At 41.7% G+C, this 23,099-nt stretch overlaps 1 protein-coding gene across 1 annotated transcript in view; it reads right to left on the bottom strand.

Annotated features, from left to right (window-relative positions):
* FAT1 (FAT atypical cadherin 1) overlaps nucleotides 1-23,099 on the bottom strand; it is a 175,414-nt gene that overhangs the window by 86,534 nt on the left and 65,781 nt on the right. Inside the window, exon 3 of the mRNA XM_011980777.1 lies at nucleotides 7,693-8,007. Coding sequence (XP_011836167.1) covers nucleotides 7,693-8,007 — 315 coding nt within the window. The remainder of the gene's footprint in view (nucleotides 1-7,692; nucleotides 8,008-23,099) is intronic.

Here is a 23,099-nt window from a genome sequence, read left to right as displayed (position 1 = left end):
TTAAAGTCATAAATAAAAGTCTTTCTTACTATATTTGCTCTCAAAGAGGAAGATGAATGAGAAGAGGTAAAAAGTAAACATTCACTAGATAAAATCAGAAGATCAGTGAAATGGACAGTGAAAGGTATGTGGATATGTATATGTATTCCTATAATAATGTGTCAAATTCATCAGTAACCACAATAAGGTGTTTTGGGGTTTTTTGTTTGTTTGTTTTTTGAGATGTAGTCTCACTCTATTGCCTAGGCTGGAGTGCAGTGATCTCGGCTCACTGCAACTCTGCCTCCCGGGTTCAAGCGATTCTCATGCCTCAGCCTCCCAAGTAGCTGGGATTAAGGTGTGCAACACCACACCCAGCTAATTTTTGTTTTTAGCAGAGATAGGGTTTCGCCATGTTGGCCAGGCTGGTCTCGAACTCCTGGCCTCAAGTGATCCACAAGCCTCAGCCTCCCAAAGTGCTGGGATTACAGGCATGAGCCACTACACTTGGCCAAGGTGATCTTAAAAGCACAGCATCCAATACTGTTACAGAAAAATCCAAGCTGCATATCCATGTACACAGTACGCTATCTGTGTCCAAAAGTGATGAAAAAACCAACATATTCTTTCCTGCCTGCATACAAGTGGAAGAAAATGCAAACACTAGCTGTCTTTAAGTAGTAGATTTTATTATTCAGGTGTGGTGAGACAACAGATGAGGTATGACCGCCAGTGAAAAGGCAGTTTGCTACTTCCCCAAGAGGAGGCCACGTCACCCCCACTGAAGGTGGCAAAGGCTGTACTGGGCCACACGGGACCGTGCCAGGGTCGGTCTGGAGGTGGAAGGAACCGGGAAAGCTGGACTGAGGATCTCACAGAAAGGCTAGGGCGAGACACTACGGATTGGCTGATTTACGCAATTTCAAAGGCTCTGGGGCATAGCTGTCCCCAGTTGTCTAGCGCTGGCTCTGAGATGACTTGGGTATGACACAGGTGGTGGTGTGGAGCGGGACTCCGGACTGGTCAGCTTGTGTATGAAAGGCACGATCCTGCACCAGTCATTTGTATCCCGAGTCCTGGAAGGGGCAGTCCTTCCCCACTCAGTGAGGGCCCCGATGCCACAGCATTCAGGATAGAGAAAATAAGAAAACAGAGTGAATATACTACGGAAGGGAACTGAGTGTCTGGAGAACTGGGTAAAAGTAAAACTTGACTGGGTATCTTCCTGTACTTTTTGCATGTTTTACCATGTGATTGCATTACCTATTTAAAACAAGTGATAGAAATGATGAGGTGTGCTACCCACACGTGCACACACATCACAAACACACATCACAAACACACATCACAAACACACATCACAAACACACATCACAAACACCATCTGCCTCCGGCCTTGCTGAGCAGAGTAAACTGATGTGAACGGTACTCGGGGAAGGAGGACTGAGGAGGGCCATCCTGGCTACTGCGTACAACACAACAGCACAATTTGGGAGGGACAAAAAGTGCATATATATCCGTATTTCCACAACCTCCAGAAACATACCCAGGATATTGCTAAGTTTCCATTTAAAATAAACCTACAAATTCAGTTTTTACTCCTTAAAGACACAAAAACCCTGGCTAAGAAGATTCACTGTTTATTAAAGGAGGTGTTTATAGTCCATCCACGTTGATGGAACTTCTAAACTTAAAAAGGCATCTTTTTCTGATTTACACGCAATAGCTGACCTTCCACTTCTAGTGAGGGGATCAGATTTACGCTTTCACATAAAACCACCAAGAAGCAGACAAATGAATGCACTGGCGGTGACGCGACACTAGACATCAGGCAAAGACAGACAGGGATCCCTGAGAGAAACAGACGAGGGGAGAGCCGCGATCGCAGCAGCTTGCTGCCTTGAGACAGTTTCCAGCCAGCTATGCACCCCTAGGTGACGTCCAAGAGAAACGGACGTATGCGTCCACAGAAGGACCTGTACTCAATGTTCACAGCGCTTTATTTATAAACAGCCCAAACCTGGCAACAATACAAATGCCTATCACCAGGTGAGTGGATACACAAATTAATCTATCTACACAAAGGATACACAGCAATGAAAAGAAACGTAGTCCTAATACACGCTAAAACATGCATGAATCTCAAAATAAACATGCGAACTCTAAGAAGCCTTACCAAAAAGAGTACGTGCCACGTGAGTTCACGAATATAAAATTCTAGGAAATGCACACTATTATTTAGTGCTAGAAAGCACACCAGCAGTTGACTAGAGATGCAGGTGGGAGGGCTGGAAGGGGGAATACAGGGAAGTGTGAGCAGACCTTTGGGAATGATGGGTGTGTTCACTCCCTGAGAGTGGTGGTGCTTTCTCAGGTGTAAAAGCTACGTCAAAGTTTATCAATTTGTAGACTTTAAATATGTGCAATTTGCTGTAAGTCAATTACACCTCAAAAAAGCTTTTTAAAAATAAAGATCACTACTTGGTTTGTAGCAAAAACTTGAAAAATATCAAACATACAGATAAGAGAGTAAGACCGTGGTCTCTTCTAAAGGACGCACATGTCTAAAAGTAACACTTCAAAAGTATTAATAAATGTGAATTGTAAGTTGCATATCAACTCCTCCAAGTTCAAAGCAGTAACTTTAAAAGACTCTTTGCAAGCGTCGTGTCGATTTCCAGAGGTTGCTCATGAATAATGAGACATGAGACGCTCACACTAGTCCCTTTTGTTCGGGACTCCCTTTCTTCTCTGTCCTTGACATACCACAAAGCTGTGACACTTTTGTTTGCAGGCGCCGGAGCTGCCAAGGCGCCAAACAATCTGAATTCTACGCTCCTGTCTCTCTTCCACCTGGAACACGCGTGCAGCTTATGTTAAAAGAAGCACATTTACCCTGTAACTAATAATGGACACAAACAAAAAATGTTATAAAAATTAGTGATGTCAACAAGTGTATATATCACAAAAGGAAAATGGATATGGTCTTCCACTTGTATCTCCTAAAAATGAAAACCCACTGTCCCCCCCACTGCCCCCCCACTTGTAAACAATGTAATAAGAATGGTCTGAAATGCAGACAGACAGTTCTCAGCACCACAATTAAGCACAAAAACCTAAAAGAGAAAAAGCATTCAAAAAAGTTCACTCAAATTTGTTCAGAGCACAAAATTCGTAAGATCACTCACTAAACCCACTCCTAGGAAGGTTTCTGGTTGTGGCTTTTAAAATATTTTGTTATACTGTGACAAAAGGGTAAGGAGAGAAAAATATTGCGGAGATGTCTTCCTCTTTTCCAAAGACTTTTAGTGAGGTCATTTTATTTAAGTTTATCCAAAATGTTGCAAGGCATTTTATACCGACTCTCAAAAAGAGGTCACTTTTATTCATAAAAATAACAAATAACCTCTTTCACCCTTATTCCGGCATTCGAGGTTTTCCATTGAGTGTAGCCATCTCCCGTACACTTATTTCTTGGTCTCCAACTCACCATTCCTTCAAATTGCCCCCAACATAAAAACACCTTCTACCTCCTCTCCATCAATCTATTGTTACCACCTTCACAATCAGCCCAGTACCTGTTCCACAGGGCCTCATCTTCACAGTCACACCCACTGCCGGTTTCCTACTTCCACTGGACCCATGAGAGTCTGTGCCACACTTCCACCGGATCTGTGAGGGCCTGTGCCACACTTCCACCGGACCCGTGCCGCACTTCCAGTGGACCCGTGAGGGCCCGTGCCGCACTTCCACCGGACCTGTGAGAGCCTGTGCCACACTGCTGCACACACCAGTTCCTCTTGGTTATTTCACTTTTGTAGACGAACTTTCAAAGATTCGGGAAAATAATTTCAAAGTTCAGTAAATAAATACAGCCACGCACTGCATAATGATGTTTCAGCTAACCACGGGCTGCATATACGCTCGAACTGCACATACGACCGTGGCTGTGAAAGATTAATATCATATTTTTACTGCCCCTTTTCTATACTTAGCTATGTTGGACACACAAATGCGTTACAAGTGCCTGCAGTGTTCAGTACAGGATCATGGTATACAGGTCTGTAGACTAGAACAGGCCATCCCATACAGCCTGTGTGTGTAGCAGGCTAGACCATCTAGGTTTGGGTAAGTACACTCTATGTTGTCCACACACTGACAAAATCGCCTGATGACGCGTTTCTCAAAATGCATCCCTGGCATTCAGCCACGCGTGACTGTACGTGAGGCACACACACACACTTTAAATGATAATAAACTGAAGCATTCTCTAGCCTGCTGGACACTGAGGATAATCACCCGGGTCCCAAATTCATGTTTCCCACTAAGAAACAAGTAGATCCACTTTATTCCAGCAAATTTGTTTATTCAAAGGCACAAGTTTATCAATCTACTAGATTCTTGACTGTCTTATATTCATTAACAGAGCAACTGTAACACCTGCGAGTGGAAGCAGCTGTGGCACCTGTCCCCTGAACGACCCTGGGCGCTCCTGCACTCTACACACACAAGTCTTAACAGGGGTGCAGAAATACCCCGAATCACAAAATCGAAGAACCCGGAAGTCAGTTTGCCCCAGGATCCCAGAGGGAAGGCCTCGCTATGACCCAGATCTCTTGATTTCCAGCCCAGTGATTCCCTTGCTCAGCCATTAATCATTAAGTAACACGATTTAGGGTCTCCAGGTGGTGCGATGGGTCAGTAACTCTCAAGCACTTTTTTCTGCCAGACAGACTTTCATCAGCCTTCACAATCAAGCCGCCACGACACCGACCTACCTGTGAACAGTCAGTCTGCTTTAAAGGCTGGGAGAAGATGAGGCATCTGCACTTTGGGTCCTGAGGATCACACCCCAATTCTCTGCTGAGTTGGGGGAAGAGAATCATCTAGAAACCGATCTTATGAAGCTATATTTCCTATATTAATAATTCCCATGCTAAAATATGGTTCTTCATCTTCAGAGGCTTTAGGTGATTTGTGGAACGTTGAGACTTCTTTATTAATCATAGTTTTTAACATATTTCACAACAAATACTGCTGTGTACTAACTATGGCATCCTCCACTATTCCCTGACTTCAACTCGTAAGAAAAGAAAGCCTCTGGGTGCAGTCCACTGAATTTCCTCCTGCCGCCCTGCCAGGAGAATGCCTGTACTCCCACCGGGGCTGGGGGGCTGGCGCTGGACACCTGGAGAGGGTTTACTCCTGCTGAAGGTAACAGCATAGAGTTGCAAACACCTTTTCTTTAGAGTTGTCAGAATAGAGAGATTTAAAGGGGAGAGGCAATGTCATGTTAATCACGTTTCTACAACAAGACATAACGCCATAGCAGCCACATCATCATTTCTGGGGCCCCAGGAAGAACCCAGGGTTTTCAAGGCTCCCCACACCAATGCTAAGCTACATCATCGCCTCAGTTTCTTTCTCCTACTCCTCAAATATGTATTATGCCCAGACCTATGCCATGTGCTTAGATATCCAAAATAATATTTATTGCTTGCTCATCTATCTCTTCACAGAGGACAATCTAATCTAAAAGAGAGAAGACACAAGAAAATGGAAAACACTGCTTAGCCTAATTCATCACACAAATTACTATAGGGGTAGTCCCGGTCTTGAATTGCCACCTGTGATATGACACACATGTGTGTTGTGGGGAGGGGTGTATATTTGTTTCTGTCCACGGTTTCTGGCTTGTCACTCCCATACCCCTGTCACAGTCTTCAGTTATGTTGTAGCACTTTTTGCCTCAGGAAACAGAATCTCTGTCCGGACCACCTGCCACTCTCCTTTCTCCTGCCAAGGCAGGACTCCAATCTGACTGTGCGTCCCAAGCCCCTCATTCCAGAGAGGGTCCCGCTCCACGTTCTGGAGGCGGAAACGCTGCAGACAGAGGCCAAGAATCTGAAGAGACAGGCCTCTGTCCACCACATGCTGACATGGCTGTCCCCGTGTCAATCACGCCTAGGCAATGAAGTCTCCGTAAAAGGCCCAAGAAAGCAGAGTTCAGAGTTTCTGGCCTCTGAACACGTGGAGGCTACAGGAAGGTGAACAAGAACTTACCCAGGTGCTGGGAGGATGGTGCCCCCCAACTCCACTGGGACAGAAGGCCTGTGCGTGGGACCCTTGCAGACTTTGCCCCCGTGTATCTCTTCATCTGGCTGTTTATTTGTATCCTTCAAAATATCCTTTGTAATAACCAGGTAAATGTAAGTGTTTCCCTGAGTTCTGTGAGCTGTTCTAATAAAGTAACAGAACCCAAAGAGAGGTCACGCGAACCCTCACTTGGAGCTGGTCTGTCAGGAGTTTCGGAGGCCTGGGCTTGCAGCTAGGGGGAGGAAGGGAACCCTCTTGGGAACTGAGAATCTGAGGCTGTGCAGGCAAGAAAACCCGTCAGAATTGAATGAGAGCGCTCCCAAGGTGCGCGCTGCTCGGTGTGCGTGGAATCTCCCCCCAGCCCCCCAAGCACACGCTTGTTCACAGACATCTTCTGTGATGACGATTGTTGGGGTCTGGGAAGAGGATAGGAAAACATCTCTTTGAGGGTTTTTGTTCACACTCACATTGCATCAACCAAGGCTTTTACTTCTAGATTTCTCTCTCGAGGTCTGGGACTGCACTAGAGAGGCATACATTCTGGACTCCAAATGCATCCTCACAATGCTTATACACTTCTGACTTTCTTATGTTTGGCCATGCCTTCTGATTCTTCAGCACTTAGTTTTTAGCTCACTTTTCCTTTATTTCACAAGGAGGGTGAACGCAGTTATCACTTGTGCAGTAAGGAACAAAGATTAGAAGTTTATAAAAATTTTGGAGGAGGATCTTGAGGTCAAGGAGCTGTCTTCTGGGAAGCAGGGGAGTCGGTCACAGACATCGATGGAAAAAATGTTAGAAGCAAAAGGCCTGGGGTGTCATTTCAGGAAAGCAACCGCTTCCAGTCTGAAAACTGTTTAATCCCAGTCCCTTACCACCTGCACATACAGCACTGCTCTATGGGAGAACCTTAAAACATTACAAAACTAGCGAACTGTGAAATAAACTCTTTTAATATTCTTTACAAAAAGTGGACTTAGAACAATTCAAATTCTTAGCAGCAGTAGAATTTGCTGTAAATTTAAGATATATCATTAATTTAGGAGCTATTACTGAAATAACAATGTTCGCTTTTTAACCTGAAAGTGAAACCCTACTAATGAGTATAATTGTAAAATAGCTTTTATAAAAGCAAACTCAAAGTTAAAAAAGCTAATTTTTTTTTTTTTTTTGAGACGGAGTCTCGCTCTGTCGCTGGAGTGCAGTGGCACCATCTCAGCTCACTGCAAGCTCTGCCTCCCAGGTTCACGCCATTGCCATTCTCCTGCCTCAGCCTCCCGAGTAGCTGGGACTACAGGTGCCGCCACCACGCCCGGCTAATTTTTTGTACTTTTAGTAGAGATGGGGTTTCACCGTGTTAGCCAGGATGGTCTCGGGATCTCCTGACCTTGTGGTCCACCTGCCTTGGCCTCCCAAAGTGCTGGGATTACAGGCGCGAGCCACCACACTCGGTTAGGCTAAATTTTTATCCAAAATAAAGGCTTATTTTGAATAATTCAAAAGGAAAACAATTTAACAAAAAACGAAAGTATGTAACAGATCAATGCTAATTCTTACTTTTCCCCCTAACAGAAGAGCATAAGCATGAACGTTGCACACAGCAGTATTAACACATACCTGTTTTAGGATGTACTGTGAAGAACCCCTGCGGATTTCCACTTGTAATTCTGTACACGAGCTTGTCATTAGAGCTCAAATCTGGATCGAATGCCTCGATCTGGACCACAGACACATCTTTAGGAGAATTTTCCAAGATTTCTGGGTAATAAACAGGCTCTGATGTCTGTGGGGCATTGTCATTGACATCCTCAACCTCTATGTAGATCTCTATGAATGATGAAAGAGGCACGACACCCTGATCGGTTGCAAAGACTGTCAGCCAATAATGGGAGGTCGATTCACGGTCCAGTCGATCTGACGTCTCTATGATACCTAGAGAGAAAAAAGAAAAACGGAAAGCAGCACGTCAACAACCAAAACTGCCAGCTTGAGAAAGTGTCAACCACTCCAGCTTACTGAGGGCTTTATATGCCTCTTACTAGGTGCATAACCTTGAGCAAGGTCACTAGCCTTTCTGTGACTCAGCTTCCTTTCTTCTAAAATGGAGAAAACAATAGTATGTTCAACTAACATGCGTATAATGATTAGAACACTTGGCACATAATACAAGCTATGATAGTGTTTGTTATTAGAATCAGGTGTCAGGCACTAAATGGTGCACTTTAAAAATATTATCTCATTGAAGTGTCAAAATAGGTGAGCACTAAGAGATCATCCAACGGCCCAACACTTCATTTTTTGATACGTGAAGTTTATAGTTGGTTGAGAGATGTGCTGACTTTCCTGGAGGCTACTCAGGACGCCAGAGCCATGGCCCAGATCTCAGACCCCACAGTCCAGCAACCCCGCTCCCCACGCTGTGTCCGTGTGGCGGCCACTGTCTAAGGAAAAAGGCAGGAGCAGCAGCATCCTCCGGACAGCTCGGTCTGCACGCATACCCCTTCTCACAGTGGCAAAGGAAACAAAGTGCAACCTTCAAAGTCCACAATAACGGGCTGCTCAGATCTCCTGAGTGTTGAGGTCCTTCCATTTCTTTCAATCGCCTCAAACAAATGGGAAGACAACCAGCATGCTATAAAAATATAAACTCTTCAGCTACACTATAAACTCCAAAAGGGCAGAGGCCACGTCATCTTAAATACCAGTATCCCCAGCACCTTACATAAAGCACAATAATGTATTAAATACACAAGTGAAATACCGAAGTATCTTATACAGGGTTGATAGAGAAAAGTCCTCAACTGGGACCCAAACTAGGATACATTTCTTAGTAAGTCAACTAGCAAGAGATGAAATTATATGATGACAAAGAGGGTTCGAGTATCTGTCATGTTTTGGTCCAGCCACTGAAACCAGTCAAAACTTAACTTTAAGCCAGGAGTTACCTCCTCTGGGGATAAGAAGCAGAAATAGCCATTTCTCTTTGGCAAGTCCCACCTTTTTATTCAGTGGTGCCGTCTCGCCCTTTGTCTACCAGAAACATCTCACTGCACTTGTTCTCACGGATTGATCACTCGGAACTAACAATACTCCCCGTGTTCTGCACCACGGTACAGGCTGGACTCTGCAAATGTTGAAGCTCTAGAATCCCTGAAGTTTCCCATTAAACGCAAAATACTGTGAGAAAAATAACCAATTACCAATTTCACCTGTGCTCAGCAATGACACATTTAGTTGACAAAAATACACTGTTGTAATTCATAATTTTGAGCACACAAAATTAAATATTAACTTACTCCAGGTTAACATTAATATTACTCCAGGTTAAAATTAAATATAACCTACTCCAGGTTAGTATCAGAAAAACTCATTTTTTGAATGAAGGATAATTATATCTAATACCCCCAAAAGGACTTACAACTTAAAAATAGAAAACTTAGCTAAATAAAATGTGAAATTAACGAATCTTTATTGCCATTCAAAAGCATTACAATGATTTGTTATTGTTTCATTAATTCACACTGAACTTCAGAAAGGCTGTAGAATACTGCTTCTAGAAACACGGAAGAAACCTCAGAACCAAACGAAAAGGACCTAACTGGTTCCTCTGCACAGCAGACAACTGAAAATGAGCTCAAACATATTTCCCTTGTTCTCTAACCTAAGCATAACCTACGCACACTCAACTGGTCTGCTAAATTAACAAAATTATATCTGTCTGTAGGCGCAAATAATAAGCTTTCCGTTTCTCTGATTCATCACATCTATCCACAGGTACAACGACGTCAGGGGATAACAGAATGTTCTCTCCGGGAGGATCACACATTAACAAAGCATACACAGCTCCCCCTGTGTGCTGCCACTTCATTAAAACGCAATAAAATTCACTTGACAGGTGAAGTATTATTAGGAAATCTCAAGAAGACAGGTACACGGTGCTTTTATCTACCTTTTTTGAGTTCTAATCCTCCAACAGTTCATGCTTCTATCTACTGTTTTAAAATGTGCCCCTCCAAATGTGACACACAGGCATTTAAAAATGGTAATTACGGAAACAATTTGCTCAGGGTTTACTAAATGTCAGGCCCTGTGGTAAGTGTCTCCTATGCATTATCTTCTATAATCTTTACATCCAGCCTGCCTAGATATGTGATGCTATTAACTCCATTTCACTAAAGAAAAACTCAGATTGAGAGAGATGAGGAACCTTCCCAGGGCCACGGTGAATGGCAGAGCTGGAGTGTGGATACCACAAATCTCTGTCTTCAGCACCAGCAACATCCTTGTCAGTCCTATGGCTGTTATGACAAAAGAGTAAGCAAAACTTAATGTGGTAGTTCGGGAAAGGTGAGTCAAACTTCCTACTTCATCCATCTGAAGTAGGAATGTATTAAATGTTCACTCCTACACAATAGCTTTCTCTTTTTTTTTTGAGACGGAGTCTTACTCTGTCGCCCACGCTGGAGTGCAGTGGCCGGATCTCGGCTCACTGCAAGCTCTGCCTCCTGGGTTCACGCCATTCTCCTGCCTCAGCCTCCCGAGTAGCTGGGACTACAGGCGCCCGCCACCTCGCCCGGCTAGTAGAGACGGGGTTTCACCATGTTAGCCAGGATGGTCTCGATCTCCTGACCTCGTGATCCGCCCGTCTCGGCCTCCCAAAGTGCTGGGATTACAGGCTTGAACCACCGCGCCCGGCCTCACAATAGCTTTCTCTAATCTCAAGGGAAAAAAGAAATAGAAATGGAAATATATCACCAGCACATCTGAGGTGTGCAATCACAGCCAGAAACAGCTACGATTTTCCATCGTGCCCTATTTCTAGTTTGGGCCGTAAGCGTCCAGACTGCAGTGTGCAATTCTAAGATGGCTTCTGCTGGAAGCGGTCCCTGCTGACCCAGCCACTGCACCACCAAGGGGTGGGGGACGGCCACGTCCATCAGCAGGGGACGGTCAGAGTCCCCGGTAATCTGTGGATATTACTAAAGGTTAAGACTGACGCGACAAAGTGTCTCTATTCAAATACGGGAGAAAACTAGGATTGCGTAATTTGCAGGTAAAATAGTCAATATGAACGAGTGAGATGCTGGATGTTCCTATTGCATGAATTCATGACTGTGTACTTTTAGAATGCCTATCGTGACTGCTGAGATAAGCTTCTGCTTCGATGCACTTTAATTATTACCTCTTTGTAAAATAAAAAAGTTACTGAATACAACTTAAGGAGAACTGTAAATTGCAACTGCCAAAGGGAAAGGAGGGCACGTCGAAGAATCTCATCTTGTAACCAAAATCCTCAGATTCCTCATGGACGCCAATCACGTTACTAGATGCTTTACATGCACTAAATCACTGAAAGAACATGGAAGCTGCATGATTTTCATCCCCGCTTTAAACATGAGGAAAGAGAAGCTTAGATCCATTAAGAAACTTGCTTAAGCCCTGGAGTGAGGAGGAAACACGGCCAGGGTCAACAGCTAACTGGTGGGATCTGGAGCCGAGCTGGACGGTCAGACTCCAGGCCTCAGGGTCTTCTCCACTGGGCGGTGGGCCGTCACCACCACCAATCAACAGCAACACTGTGGGACACCAAAGGTGCTGGGGACCTGGTGGGGCTACAACCATGAGGAAAGGCCACAAGGAGCTTCCCAGTGTGGAAAGAAGGGTGTTCCTCATTCGTGCAGGACAACAGAGAGGAGAGGATCTGAGGACTCGGCTCAGAGTTTCAGGGTTCAGTACCTAAGCGCTATTCTAGTCACGGCAGAAAACCTTTGTATATGCACAAAGTGGGTGGAGGGAAGCCTTAAGCATGCCAAGTAACTTTGTTTTCCGCTTTTTAATCTGTCAACCCAGTTGCAAGATGCCCTCTTCGGGAGCCCCGGGCAGAAACTTCCCGTGGACCTATCGCGCTAGCCCGAGATCTCTAGGTCAAATTCCTGAAGCTTCCCACCTTGAATCGGGGGCAGGACGAAGGTCCAGGATGGCTGAGTGAGAGTCTAGATAATGTGCGAAGAAAGACCGGGGCAGAGCTAGCCTTCGCCATCTCAAAATCAAGCATTAGACTGGGAACGCCTTCAAAACCCTCCAGGGCAACCCCCTTGTTCTTAAAGAACGTTGAAACGATTTGTCCAACTCCAAGAAGCTAAACAGGTGTCGTTCAGAACCCAGAGTGAAGGATCTCCTTAATCAGGGGTTCATCCCGATCCAAACCATTCTTCAAGGGAGCCCTGGTTTCTGCAGGGAGCAACACACCAGCTGTCTCCGAGTCTGACCCAAAGCTGCCTTTGTTAAGTCACTAGGAGTTCTTGTTCCTACACTTTACCATCCTTTCCCCAGTCCTTCCTAAAGCCTCAACTGGCATTTACAGATTACAGACAGATTTCTTCTGTAACTTTAGCAGTTACCTCAGTTCCATAAAGGAAACAAATTTTCACATTTCCATCAGGAAGACTTCTAATTAGTGCCTTTAACACAGAGAAAAACAAAAATAAAACTAAGGACGTCCAGCCGTCACTGGATGTGAATCAAACTGTGGTCATTCTCAAACCTCTATCCCAATCTATTTCTCTTAATCCATGAATGTCTACCAATCAACTTTCAGTAAGTACTTTTTTTATATAGTGGGTTATAAACTCATGCTGGAGACAAAAGGAACCAACAAAAACTATAGTGTTTACAGGTATCTTTCTATTTACACATATTCACAACCTCATCTAGGTTTGGGCACCTATGTATATCCACCCCCACACTCTCCTCCGTGATCTCCCTCCTGTCTTCCGCATCTCCTCCTCTCTGCGCTCCCTTCCTTCTACCTTTCTGAAAGCAAACACAGCATGCAGCCAGAAGGTGTGTGGGCCCAGGCTGTGAGGAGGGAGGGGTGCAGCCCAGGCCTTCCACAGGATTCCCTTCACCCAGACGCCAGGAGCAACAGAGCCGTGAGAGGGGTGACACGGAAACTCCGCCACTCCTGTCAGGAGGTCGCCACGCACACACAGTGCGAGCGGTCGTGATGCTGCTGCGTGATGCTATGACGTGAATTTGGAGCACAGAAGACAGGCTGAGACAGGCTTCTTATGTGTGCCACTCAGCAGTGCCATCAGAAGTCACGCCTTTACTGGAATGAAGCATTACAGAAGGAATAAATGCCTAGCTTTCCAACCTTGAGAATACAATGAAGTTGTTAATAACCCGAAAAATCTGAAAGAAGCCGGAAATTTGGAGTTATTAAGTAAGAATATTTATCATTCCAAACATACATACTCTCCAGGATTTCAAATCCACCACCAGATGTCACTATGGAAACTCATTTTAAATATGCATACAGTGGAGAACTAGATTGAAGGGGAAAATGTAATTTCTAAAAGAGCTTGACCAATATAGTTGAAAATACAGTTCACAACAAAATTTCTTTATGGAAGGATTCATTAATGCCCACTTATTTAATTAAACAGATACTGCTGTCTTTCCACAGCCTGATTATTCAAAGGTTATAGGGTTGCTCCACTAAATGGTTCAAAAGTAAATCAAAGTTTGAACTAACTCTACACTCCCTGCCACTGCTGGCTACTGCTGCTGTTACGGAAGAGTCCGGGATCAGGAAGGGCCAGCATTCCCTGCAGCTGACACAGGTGGAACAGGACTCCGACAACACAGTGATTTTTAAGGAAGAGTCCGGGATCAGGAAGGGCCAGCATTCCCTGCAGCTGACACAGGTGGAACAGGACTCCGACAACACAGTGATTTTTAAGGAAGAGTCCGGGATCAGGAAGGGCCAGCATTCCCTGCAGCTGACACAGGTGCAACAGGACTCCCACAACACAGTGATTTTTAAGGCAAAAATAAAGTTACAGCTATGATGTGTGCCAAAAATAATTTAACTGATTCAAATTCCCATGGCCACAGAGTACCTTTCCTCTGAGAATTTTCCTATTTTCTTTGTTTAACAGGCCTTGGTTCCCAGTCAAGCCTTAATGCCAAGGCTTTCAACAAAGCCTTGTTATTTCTGATTCTTCAGCTATTTCAGCTCAAAAATACTTATCATCAGCAACAACCCAGCACCATAAATGTGCAATATATCACGTCACATACTTAATTTTTTAAACTTTTCATACAATTGCTTAAGGCAGCAACTGTATTAAAAGCTGCTTTGTTCACTCACAAGAAAACCTTAAATGTGAGATATAATTTTAATGATATTATCCCTCCAGGCAGCAACAGACTACTAGAAACTCTTTTCTCCAATTCAATATCCTCAGCGTAAACACAGTAACTCTTTTGAAAATAAGCATTTTCCCAAATATGAAAACAACACTCACTGAAAAAGAAGAGACATATACCATCAACACACTGGAGAGCCAATCTCTCTGTTGCTGCAATTAATCTATAAACGGTTATTCCGTTTTTCCTGCTAATTACGCAAAGACTAAACATCTCCGAATTGTCATATTACACGTTAATCACTAAAAGACAACAATTCTTCCTTAAAATCAAATTTTAAAAGTAGACTGTAAGCTTCCTATTAGAATGCAAACTTCTTAAGGACAAAGAATTGCTATGTGTTTGGTTCAAGGCCGGGTCAATAGTGAGTGCTTAAGAAGCAGGTGTTAAAAGAAGGCTGTCCATTGCACACAAGGAAAGGATGAGAAACAGTCACAGGCGAGAGGAGCCCGGAGAGAGGTAACTAAATGTCACGTGGGAGCGTGGACCACAGAAGGCACCTTAGGTAAGAACTCAGAAAATCTGCATGTATTATGGACTTTAGTTAGTAACAATGTACCAACACCGATTCTGTAATTGTAACATCTTACATGCTAATGTAAGACGTCAACAACAGGCGAAGGGGGGCAGGGAGCAGGGAGTTACATGAGCGCTCTACCTTCTGCTCCACTTTTCTGCAAATGTTTTATTTTTTTAAAAAGGTTGTCTATGAGAGCTCATAATATGTAGATTGTTTCCTTCCTTCAATTAAAAACTTTTTTGAATTTACCTGTTTTTAATCTCCTTTTCATTAAATACTAGATTTAGACTGATAATGTTAATATTTCTACATCTTGATGATACCTTGAGAGAGCCTCATGTGTGTATAAGAAACTTCACATGTTAAAGGCTAAAGATTTAAATAACAATCTAATTCAAAATATAATTTACTGTAAATTAAGAAAAAATTATTACTTGTTTTGCCTATTATATACGAAGAAAAGCTGTAAAATGAGTTTAATATAAAAAGCAAAATTTCTGCAATTTGGCTTTTCTTTAAAATAACTGGGCCGGGCATGGTGGCTCATGCCTGTAATCCCAGCACTTTGAGGGGCGGAGGCCAGCGATCACCTGATGTCAGGAGTTAAAGACCAGCCTGGCCAACATGTTGAAACCGCATCTCTACTAAAAATACAAGAAATTAGCTGGGCGAGGCAGCGGGCGCCTGTAATCCCAGTTACTCGGGAGGCTGAGGCAGAAGAATCACTTGAACCTGGAAGGCGGAGGTTGCGGTGAGCTGATCTAGTGTCATGGCACTCCAGCCTGGGCAACAACAGTGAAATTCCATCTCAAAAAAAATAAATAAAAATAACGATACCAGTTTGACATGCAGTATTATCTCATAAATCAAAACACTTGAATTCTTTTAGACACAATACAGTAGATCATGTGTGCGTGTGTGTGTGTATGTGTGTGTGTGTAAACATACATTTAATGTTCTTGCTTCTGCCATCAGTTGGCAAAGTTATGTTACTACTGTGGACTAAAACAGAAGAAGAAATGAAAAAAGAGGAGTCTATTGGGCTGAAAGCATTTAAGACTCTAAAATGGCTATTCAGTCTACTTTCTCAGGGAATGACACAGGAAATGCTCTCGGAACTAAAATCAACATTTTTTACTTTCCTTTCACCCAAAGTTTATAAGATATTACTATTTACTTCACTGGAGTTGCTAATCATAAAACATAAGGAATATGTAAAGACCAATGTTTAATGGTTTACTTTGCAAGAGAAGGAGAAAAACAGAATGTTCTATTATGCGTGTATACGTATATTAATAATTAAAATTTTAATTGCTAGAGACCACTTCTATAAGTATTTTATGCTTTTGATAATAAAAAAAAGTCAAAATAAGTAAAAGAAAATAAGTCAACTAAGAAGCATCCCTCACGGGCCAAACTGCTAGGCAGTATACTCGTGTACCGTACAGGTACCCCTGCCCCCTTACTGATAAAAACACAGTAAATCACGTATAATTTCCTTCTCTCCAGTTTAACTGAAGTCATGTCAGTGACCACCACGACCCAATATTTCAAAACCAGGGATGCGCCATGAGTGCCATTTTGAGAAGCCATTTGTATTGTGAGCAGACTCAGAGGCCCGATGATGACTGATGGGGATGGCAACATAACAGCACATACAGACTCATGATACAGCAGAGAAGAACTTCTTAGACATCAGCTCATTTACTCCTTGCAGCAACCCTAAGAAGTAGTAGGCAACCTTATCATATCCTATTTCATAGAGAGGAAACAGTAAAGCAACCTGCCGGAAGTCACACAGTTCATTAGCGGGGAACTGGGATTCCACCCTAAAAGTCAGGTTCCAGACAACCGTGCTAAACGCTTTGGAGTCCCTGGCTGCCCCTCAGTTGCAGCAAAGATTACGGGCAACTGAACGCAACCTGCAAATTTCAGCAGAGAAGCTGTGACTTGAACGCAATCCAGAAATGTAGCTGCCAGACGCTCTTTTCCCAACATTTGAAAATCTGGGCTACAGCGAGTTTCATTACATCAGGAGGGAAAAGGAATGGACTCACTATACGATGGTACATACACAGCTTTAAAAAAGAAGACATACATATTAATCACATGGCAGAATGTCAGTGATACAGAAATCGAGTGAAAAATATAAACGCATAATAATATATAAAATATGTTTGTTACTGCTGTTCAGAAAAATTTTTTTAAACACACATACGCAATTATACATGCAGAGGAAAAAGTTCTGAAATAAACAAGGTGATCAGCAGATAAAATCAATCCAGTGAACAGCAACTTTTTAATCTGTAAACTTCTGTAACCATGGATTTAAAAATCTGTATTTAAAATGTATATAATAAAAGTCAAACAAAACAATACCTGAGGCCAATATCAGAAGGTTTTATGTATAGAACCTTCTTATTTTTCTGTATGTCTTAGATGTACTTTCACTTTTAAGTATTTCTGCTTCATTAAAGTTGAGGAGATGTATGACAATGGATATTCCGGTAGCTTCGATAACTAACACTAAAGTATTATATATGTAACTACTTACACAAAGCTTTAGGTCTAAGAAATTCTATAATTACATTGTCCAGAGTTAGATCATAAGTCAATGATAAAAGGAAAAGCAAAAACGCAACTGTCACTGTTTCCATTATTTAGATTGCCCATTTAAATCATTTTAATTAAAACATATACCTATCAATTCTTTTAATTAAAATTGCTGCAATCACTTTAAAATTAGCTGAGGAAGCTTTCTGACTTGCAAACTTACGAAAACGTATTATTAAGTGCATAATCAGATTTTAAGCATCATGTTTCAAGGCCAGGGATTTCTTTAGCTCTGCAAAGAGTCATTGCCAGGGTAAGCTCTGCTAAACCATGTCGTCCCACTTTGTTGAGGAATGATTCCAAGTTCGGACTTCCCTGTCAGAATCATTAATATTGTTAATGATGGCTTTTGTGGATAAGCTCTCCTTTTAAAGAGGATCACCCTTGGGTGGCAACACTTATCATCTGAACGCTTATTAATTGGATAAAATGACATCCACAAGACGGCCTTTGGGGCATTGAGATACAGAGCACATATTTTACCTGCCAGTGGCAATGCTTCTAGAAGTCTGTTGTAAATTTCAGAAGATACGCAATTTCAGTGTTGACTACTCTTCCCACCTTACACGGACTGGATGCAAAAGCTTTAATACGGCCTATTGTTTAATCTTCACAATTCATTGGTTAGCCCAGTGGTCTCTCCTCATTTTCCACACTCAGAAGCAGAGGCTTACGGCTCAAAAGTCACTGGTCTAAAGCTACTTACCCAGTAATAAAGTAACCAATGAATTAATGGATTACTTTACCAGTTAGTCATCTTAGAGCTTTGCATCTAATAACCTAGCCTGAAAAGTTAAGGGAGTCATCTTAAGTTATCCAACTTTAGTAGCAGAGAAGCCAGAACCCCAAACCTGACTGACTCCAGAGCCCACATAAAACCACAGGATACTATGAGATGCAGAGCTGTGATTCAACAGTCAGGTCTGACTTTCCTCGATCAATCACTGTTAGTGGAAAAACAGGCAACACATCCACCAAGGTGGACCAGCACTTGCCTGTGGTGAGGAGCGATGGAACTTAAATTATAACTCAACTAAAGAAAGGCCAAACAGATCCATGTACAAAGTTCAAGAACTCCATGTGACCTGGACCATTTAGGATAGAAAAGAAAAAAGGATATAAAAAAACGATCCAACATTGCTCTCTATTTAGGAACTTACTGTGTTTATCATGTCATCTTTATGTATTAAAATGCAGCCAGGTACAGCAGTTCAGGCCTGTAATCCCAACACTTTGGAAGGCCGAGGTGGGTGGATCACTTGGGCCCAAGAATTCGAGTACAGCCTGGGCAACATGGCGAAACCTCGTCTTTACAAAAAATAAAAAAATTAGCTAAGCGTGGTGGCAGGCACCTGTAGTCCCAGCTACTTGGGTGCCTGAGGCAGGGGGATTGCTTGAGCCTGGTAGGTCAAGGTTGCAGTGAGCCGAGATGGTGCTGCTGCTGCACTCAAGCCTGGGCAACAGAGTGAGACTTTGTCTCCAAGAAAAAAAAGAAAAACAACAACAACAACAACAACAACAACAAAAAAAAAACAAAGAAAGAAAGAAAGAAAATCCATATAGGCTAAATTAATATTAACTGAAATATACTAAGTTTAAGTAGATATAAGGCATTATACTAACAATACTGAATCTAACTGTGAGAATATCATAACTGAGTCTTGAATACTGTTATTAACTATAAAAAAACTGAGTGGTAGGTGGCAGATCTAGAGCTCTAAACTGTAAATCAGCTGTAAAAGTTTTATGGCAGATCAACAGAAATGTTTTAAGGAAAAACCCTCTTCAGGAAAGAAATCTCATTAAAAACAACAAAACAAAACTAGCCTCAGGCATGGTGGTGCGCCCTGTAGTACCAGTTACTCAGGAGGCTGAGGCAAGAGGATCGCTTGAACCCAGGAAGCGGAGGTTTTAGTGAGTTGAGACTGCATCACCGCACTCCACCCTGGGCAATTAAAAAAAAAAAAAAAAAACAAAAAAACCCAGCCAGATGTAGTGGCTCACGCCTGTAATTCCACCACTGTGCACTCTGGGAGGCTGAGTTGGGAGGATCACTTGAGCCCAGGAGTTCTAGACCAGGCTGGGCAACATGGCAAAACCCTGTCTCTATTAAAAATACATAAAAAATCTGTCGGGCATGGTGGCACACACCCGTAGTTCCAGGCTGAGGTGGGAGGATCACCGAGGCTGCAATGAACCATGATCACACCACTGCACTCCAGCCCAGGTGACAGAGGGAGACCCTGTCTAAAATACACACACACACCCACACACACACACACACACAACCAATTTTTAAAAACTGTACCTTATACTATCCTCTTCATCAACAAGTAACTTAATGTTGTTTGTACTGGCTTGGATCTTAATCTGGAACCTGGCATTACTGATTTACACCTGTTTTAATTCATTCAACACTGAATGAGTTTCTACCATGTGCCAGGTATGCTACAAGTTGCAAAAGAAGCAAAAAGAAGAGCAAATGGGGTCTCATGAGAAGACAGTTAAATAAAAGAGTAATTTATTCCTTGGACCAGCAGAGAGAGAAGGAAAAGAAGGGTGCCTGTTTGAGAAGGGAAACATAGTATTTTAACAACAAGGTACCTTAAGAATTATTTTCCATTTATTATTTAAGTATCTTTTACACAAAGGCCAAATAAATCCTTTCTTCAGTTATGAGCTCCTGCTTGAATTTTATAATGCAATGTAATGAAGTGATTAAAAATAAATGTCAATTCATTTTGTGAAAAACAAAACAAGAAGAGGATATGCAAGAAAAATGGTGAGTTATACAGATGAGTTAATTTTATCTTCTTCCTGTTAATATTTTCTAATGTTTCTAGAAGAACTATATATGCATTATATAAAACTATTTTTTAAACCAACACGTATAAAGGGTTAATCTGAAGTACATTAGGAGAACTCAAGGAATTTCAGAAATGTAAAAGCAACTTCTAAAAGTTCAGAGTGACTTACAGGTTTTCCTAGGCTGAATAACAACTGGCTAAAGCACTTGTACTGCAAAGTGTGTTCCAGCATGAAGACAAGGCACTATTCAATGATTAAAATGTCAGTTGAAATGACTAAGCCTCATGCCAAACTCCTTCAAGCACTCCCTTGCTAAAGAAGGAATGGAATGAGATTCCTCCTGCTACAGTCAAGCACTGCATTGGTCACTGTATAAACAGAACTCTCTCCAAAGAGACAGTTGTCTCTGGAGTCCTAGAATGCACACAGCTGGTAGGAGAACCAGCTTCCCTGTGTCTAAGGTCTGTTTAGCACCTGCAAACAGATTACAAACACAGAAAACCGCAACTATTGCTCTCACAATAAAACCTAAGAATTATATGCAATTCCGCTCTACAAAAAGGAAGGTGTGTTTTACAGGAAATGAATGCCGACTGAAGCAAATAAAAGTCCTATTGACTTTCTGGTCCCTGTGGTCATGGACTGTATGTATAAGCTGCCCCCCTGCCCATCCATTTCCAAGTAGCATTTTCCTTTACTCCAGCCTCCACTTGTATCAAATTTTTAAAAACTTTTTTCTATTAAATTTTATTTCAACCACAAAGCAGTTCTTAAATTTTAATTCAAATCTTTAAACTTTAAAAATTGCAAACTGAAGATGAACTATTTACAAGCAGTATTCAGCTACTTCTAATACCCAATCTGCTGCCAAACCCAATACCTGTAAGACCTCAGAAACTTAAGTTAGGTCAAGCTGACCTACTCATGAAGTGAATCGCTGACACTGATAACCTAGGAGAAACTCCAGGTATGTCCTTTTATGCTAACGCTTCATGTTAAATCAAACATCCCTATCTAATAATCTAAATGCACTGCAAGATTTGATGTTAAACCTTGTGAAGAATCTTCGTTAAAGCAAAACATCAATTTGTAAATGCATATTAATCCCATAACTCACCTGTTTTCTAAATTCAGGTTTTTGTTTTTTTCTTTTTATGAAGAATGGTGTAACATACTTAGATAACTGAAGATTTCTAATTTGGTACTTTTTTGAAATCACAAAAGAGGGCACACCTGTATGTGTCAGGATTCTAAAATTGAGAGGTAAGCAATTAGAACTCAACAAACCTCCTACGATACCCAGTATATCCTCAGAAATGGAACAATCCTAAGCAAGATTTCTTAGTGGTAACTGCGGGGCAGACAAATGAAGTATCTAATCTGCACTATTTTAAGCAAACAGGAAACAATTCTCATAAAGTACTGTGAAACAGAATTTCAACAGGACGAAAACGGATTACTGCTAATTCATCAGTTTAGAGATATGAAGACAATTCTTGCTGAAGACATTAAAAGACTATGTAAGAACAGATTGGCAAGTCTCAAACTGGCAAGTCTCAAATAACTGTCATGTGTCTACATTACTAAAAATTAAAGCACAGAACTGAAACAAGAAAAAATGAAAAGTAGAGAATCACTTCAGTAGTTCTTATATTATCTCTGTCCTTAACTTCCTCTGAGGGCAAAGTTCTTCATGAAGAGAGCTGTTCTTTAACAAAGTAATAATAAACGTTTCATCTGAGAGTGACATTTTCTTCTTTAATACTAACCATTAATAAAATAAAGTGATAACAGAAGACGTAGAATATGAAAATAAACATCACAGGGATATCAAGCAGTTGAAGGTATTTGAAAAGTGTATATTCAAACTAACCACTAGAAAAAACAAATTCAAAAACACACAAATGTTCATTATAACACACTAGTTATAATTAAGTAGCACGGTGGTTACTAAAATATATGTCTCAGAGAAGATAAAAATACAAATAAATAGCTAGGCGCAGTGGCTCATGCCGGTAATCCCAGCACTTTGTGAGGCCAACCTAGTAGGATCCTTGAGCCCAGCCTGGCCTATTGTATTAATTTATTATAATACTAAATATATATTTATTATCATAAATTAATGTAATAGAACATTATACAATATGTCATATTACAGATGAATATATTCTATTATCACTTTATTTTATACATGTATAGATATGTACATATATTACATATATTATGTCATTAATATCAATTATGTTACGTATTATATGTTATTAATATATTACTTATATATTATATACATAAATATATATACATAGGCCTGCATGTAAGAAATTACAGGGGAATGGCAAGGCTGTGGAGAAACAGGAACACTTTTACACTGTTGGTGGGAGTGTAAATTAGTTCAACCATTAGGGAAGACAATATGGCAATCCTCCAAACCTAAAGACAGAAATACAATTTGGCCCAGCAATCCCATTACTGGGTATATACCCAAAGGAATATTAATCATTCTACTATAAAGACACATGCACACGTATGTTTGCCACAGCACTAGTCACAACAGCAAAGACACGGAACCAACCCAAATGCCCATCAGTGACAGACTAGATGAAAACGTGGTACATATACGCGATGGAATACTGCACGGTCACAAAAAGGAACGAGATCATGTGCCCCGTAATTTCCTCAGTGATTGGATCAATAAAAGTACCTTTTGTTTTAAAAAACATTCAGACTGGGTGCGGTAGCTCACACCTGTAATCCCAGCACTTTGGGAGGCCAAGGTGGGCGGATCGCTTGAGCCCAGGAGTTCAAGACCACCCTGGGCAGCACTGAGAGATGCTGTCTTTATAAAAATTAAAAAAAAAAAAAAAAAAAA

Source organism: Mandrillus leucophaeus, unplaced genomic scaffold (assembly GCF_000951045.1).
Source record: "Mandrillus leucophaeus isolate KB7577 unplaced genomic scaffold, Mleu.le_1.0 Scaffold217, whole genome shotgun sequence".
NCBI classification, from domain to species: domain Eukaryota; kingdom Metazoa; phylum Chordata; class Mammalia; order Primates; family Cercopithecidae; genus Mandrillus; species Mandrillus leucophaeus.
The sequence above is the reverse complement of the archived record's forward strand: the minus strand, read 5'-3'. Positions and strand labels throughout refer to the sequence as shown.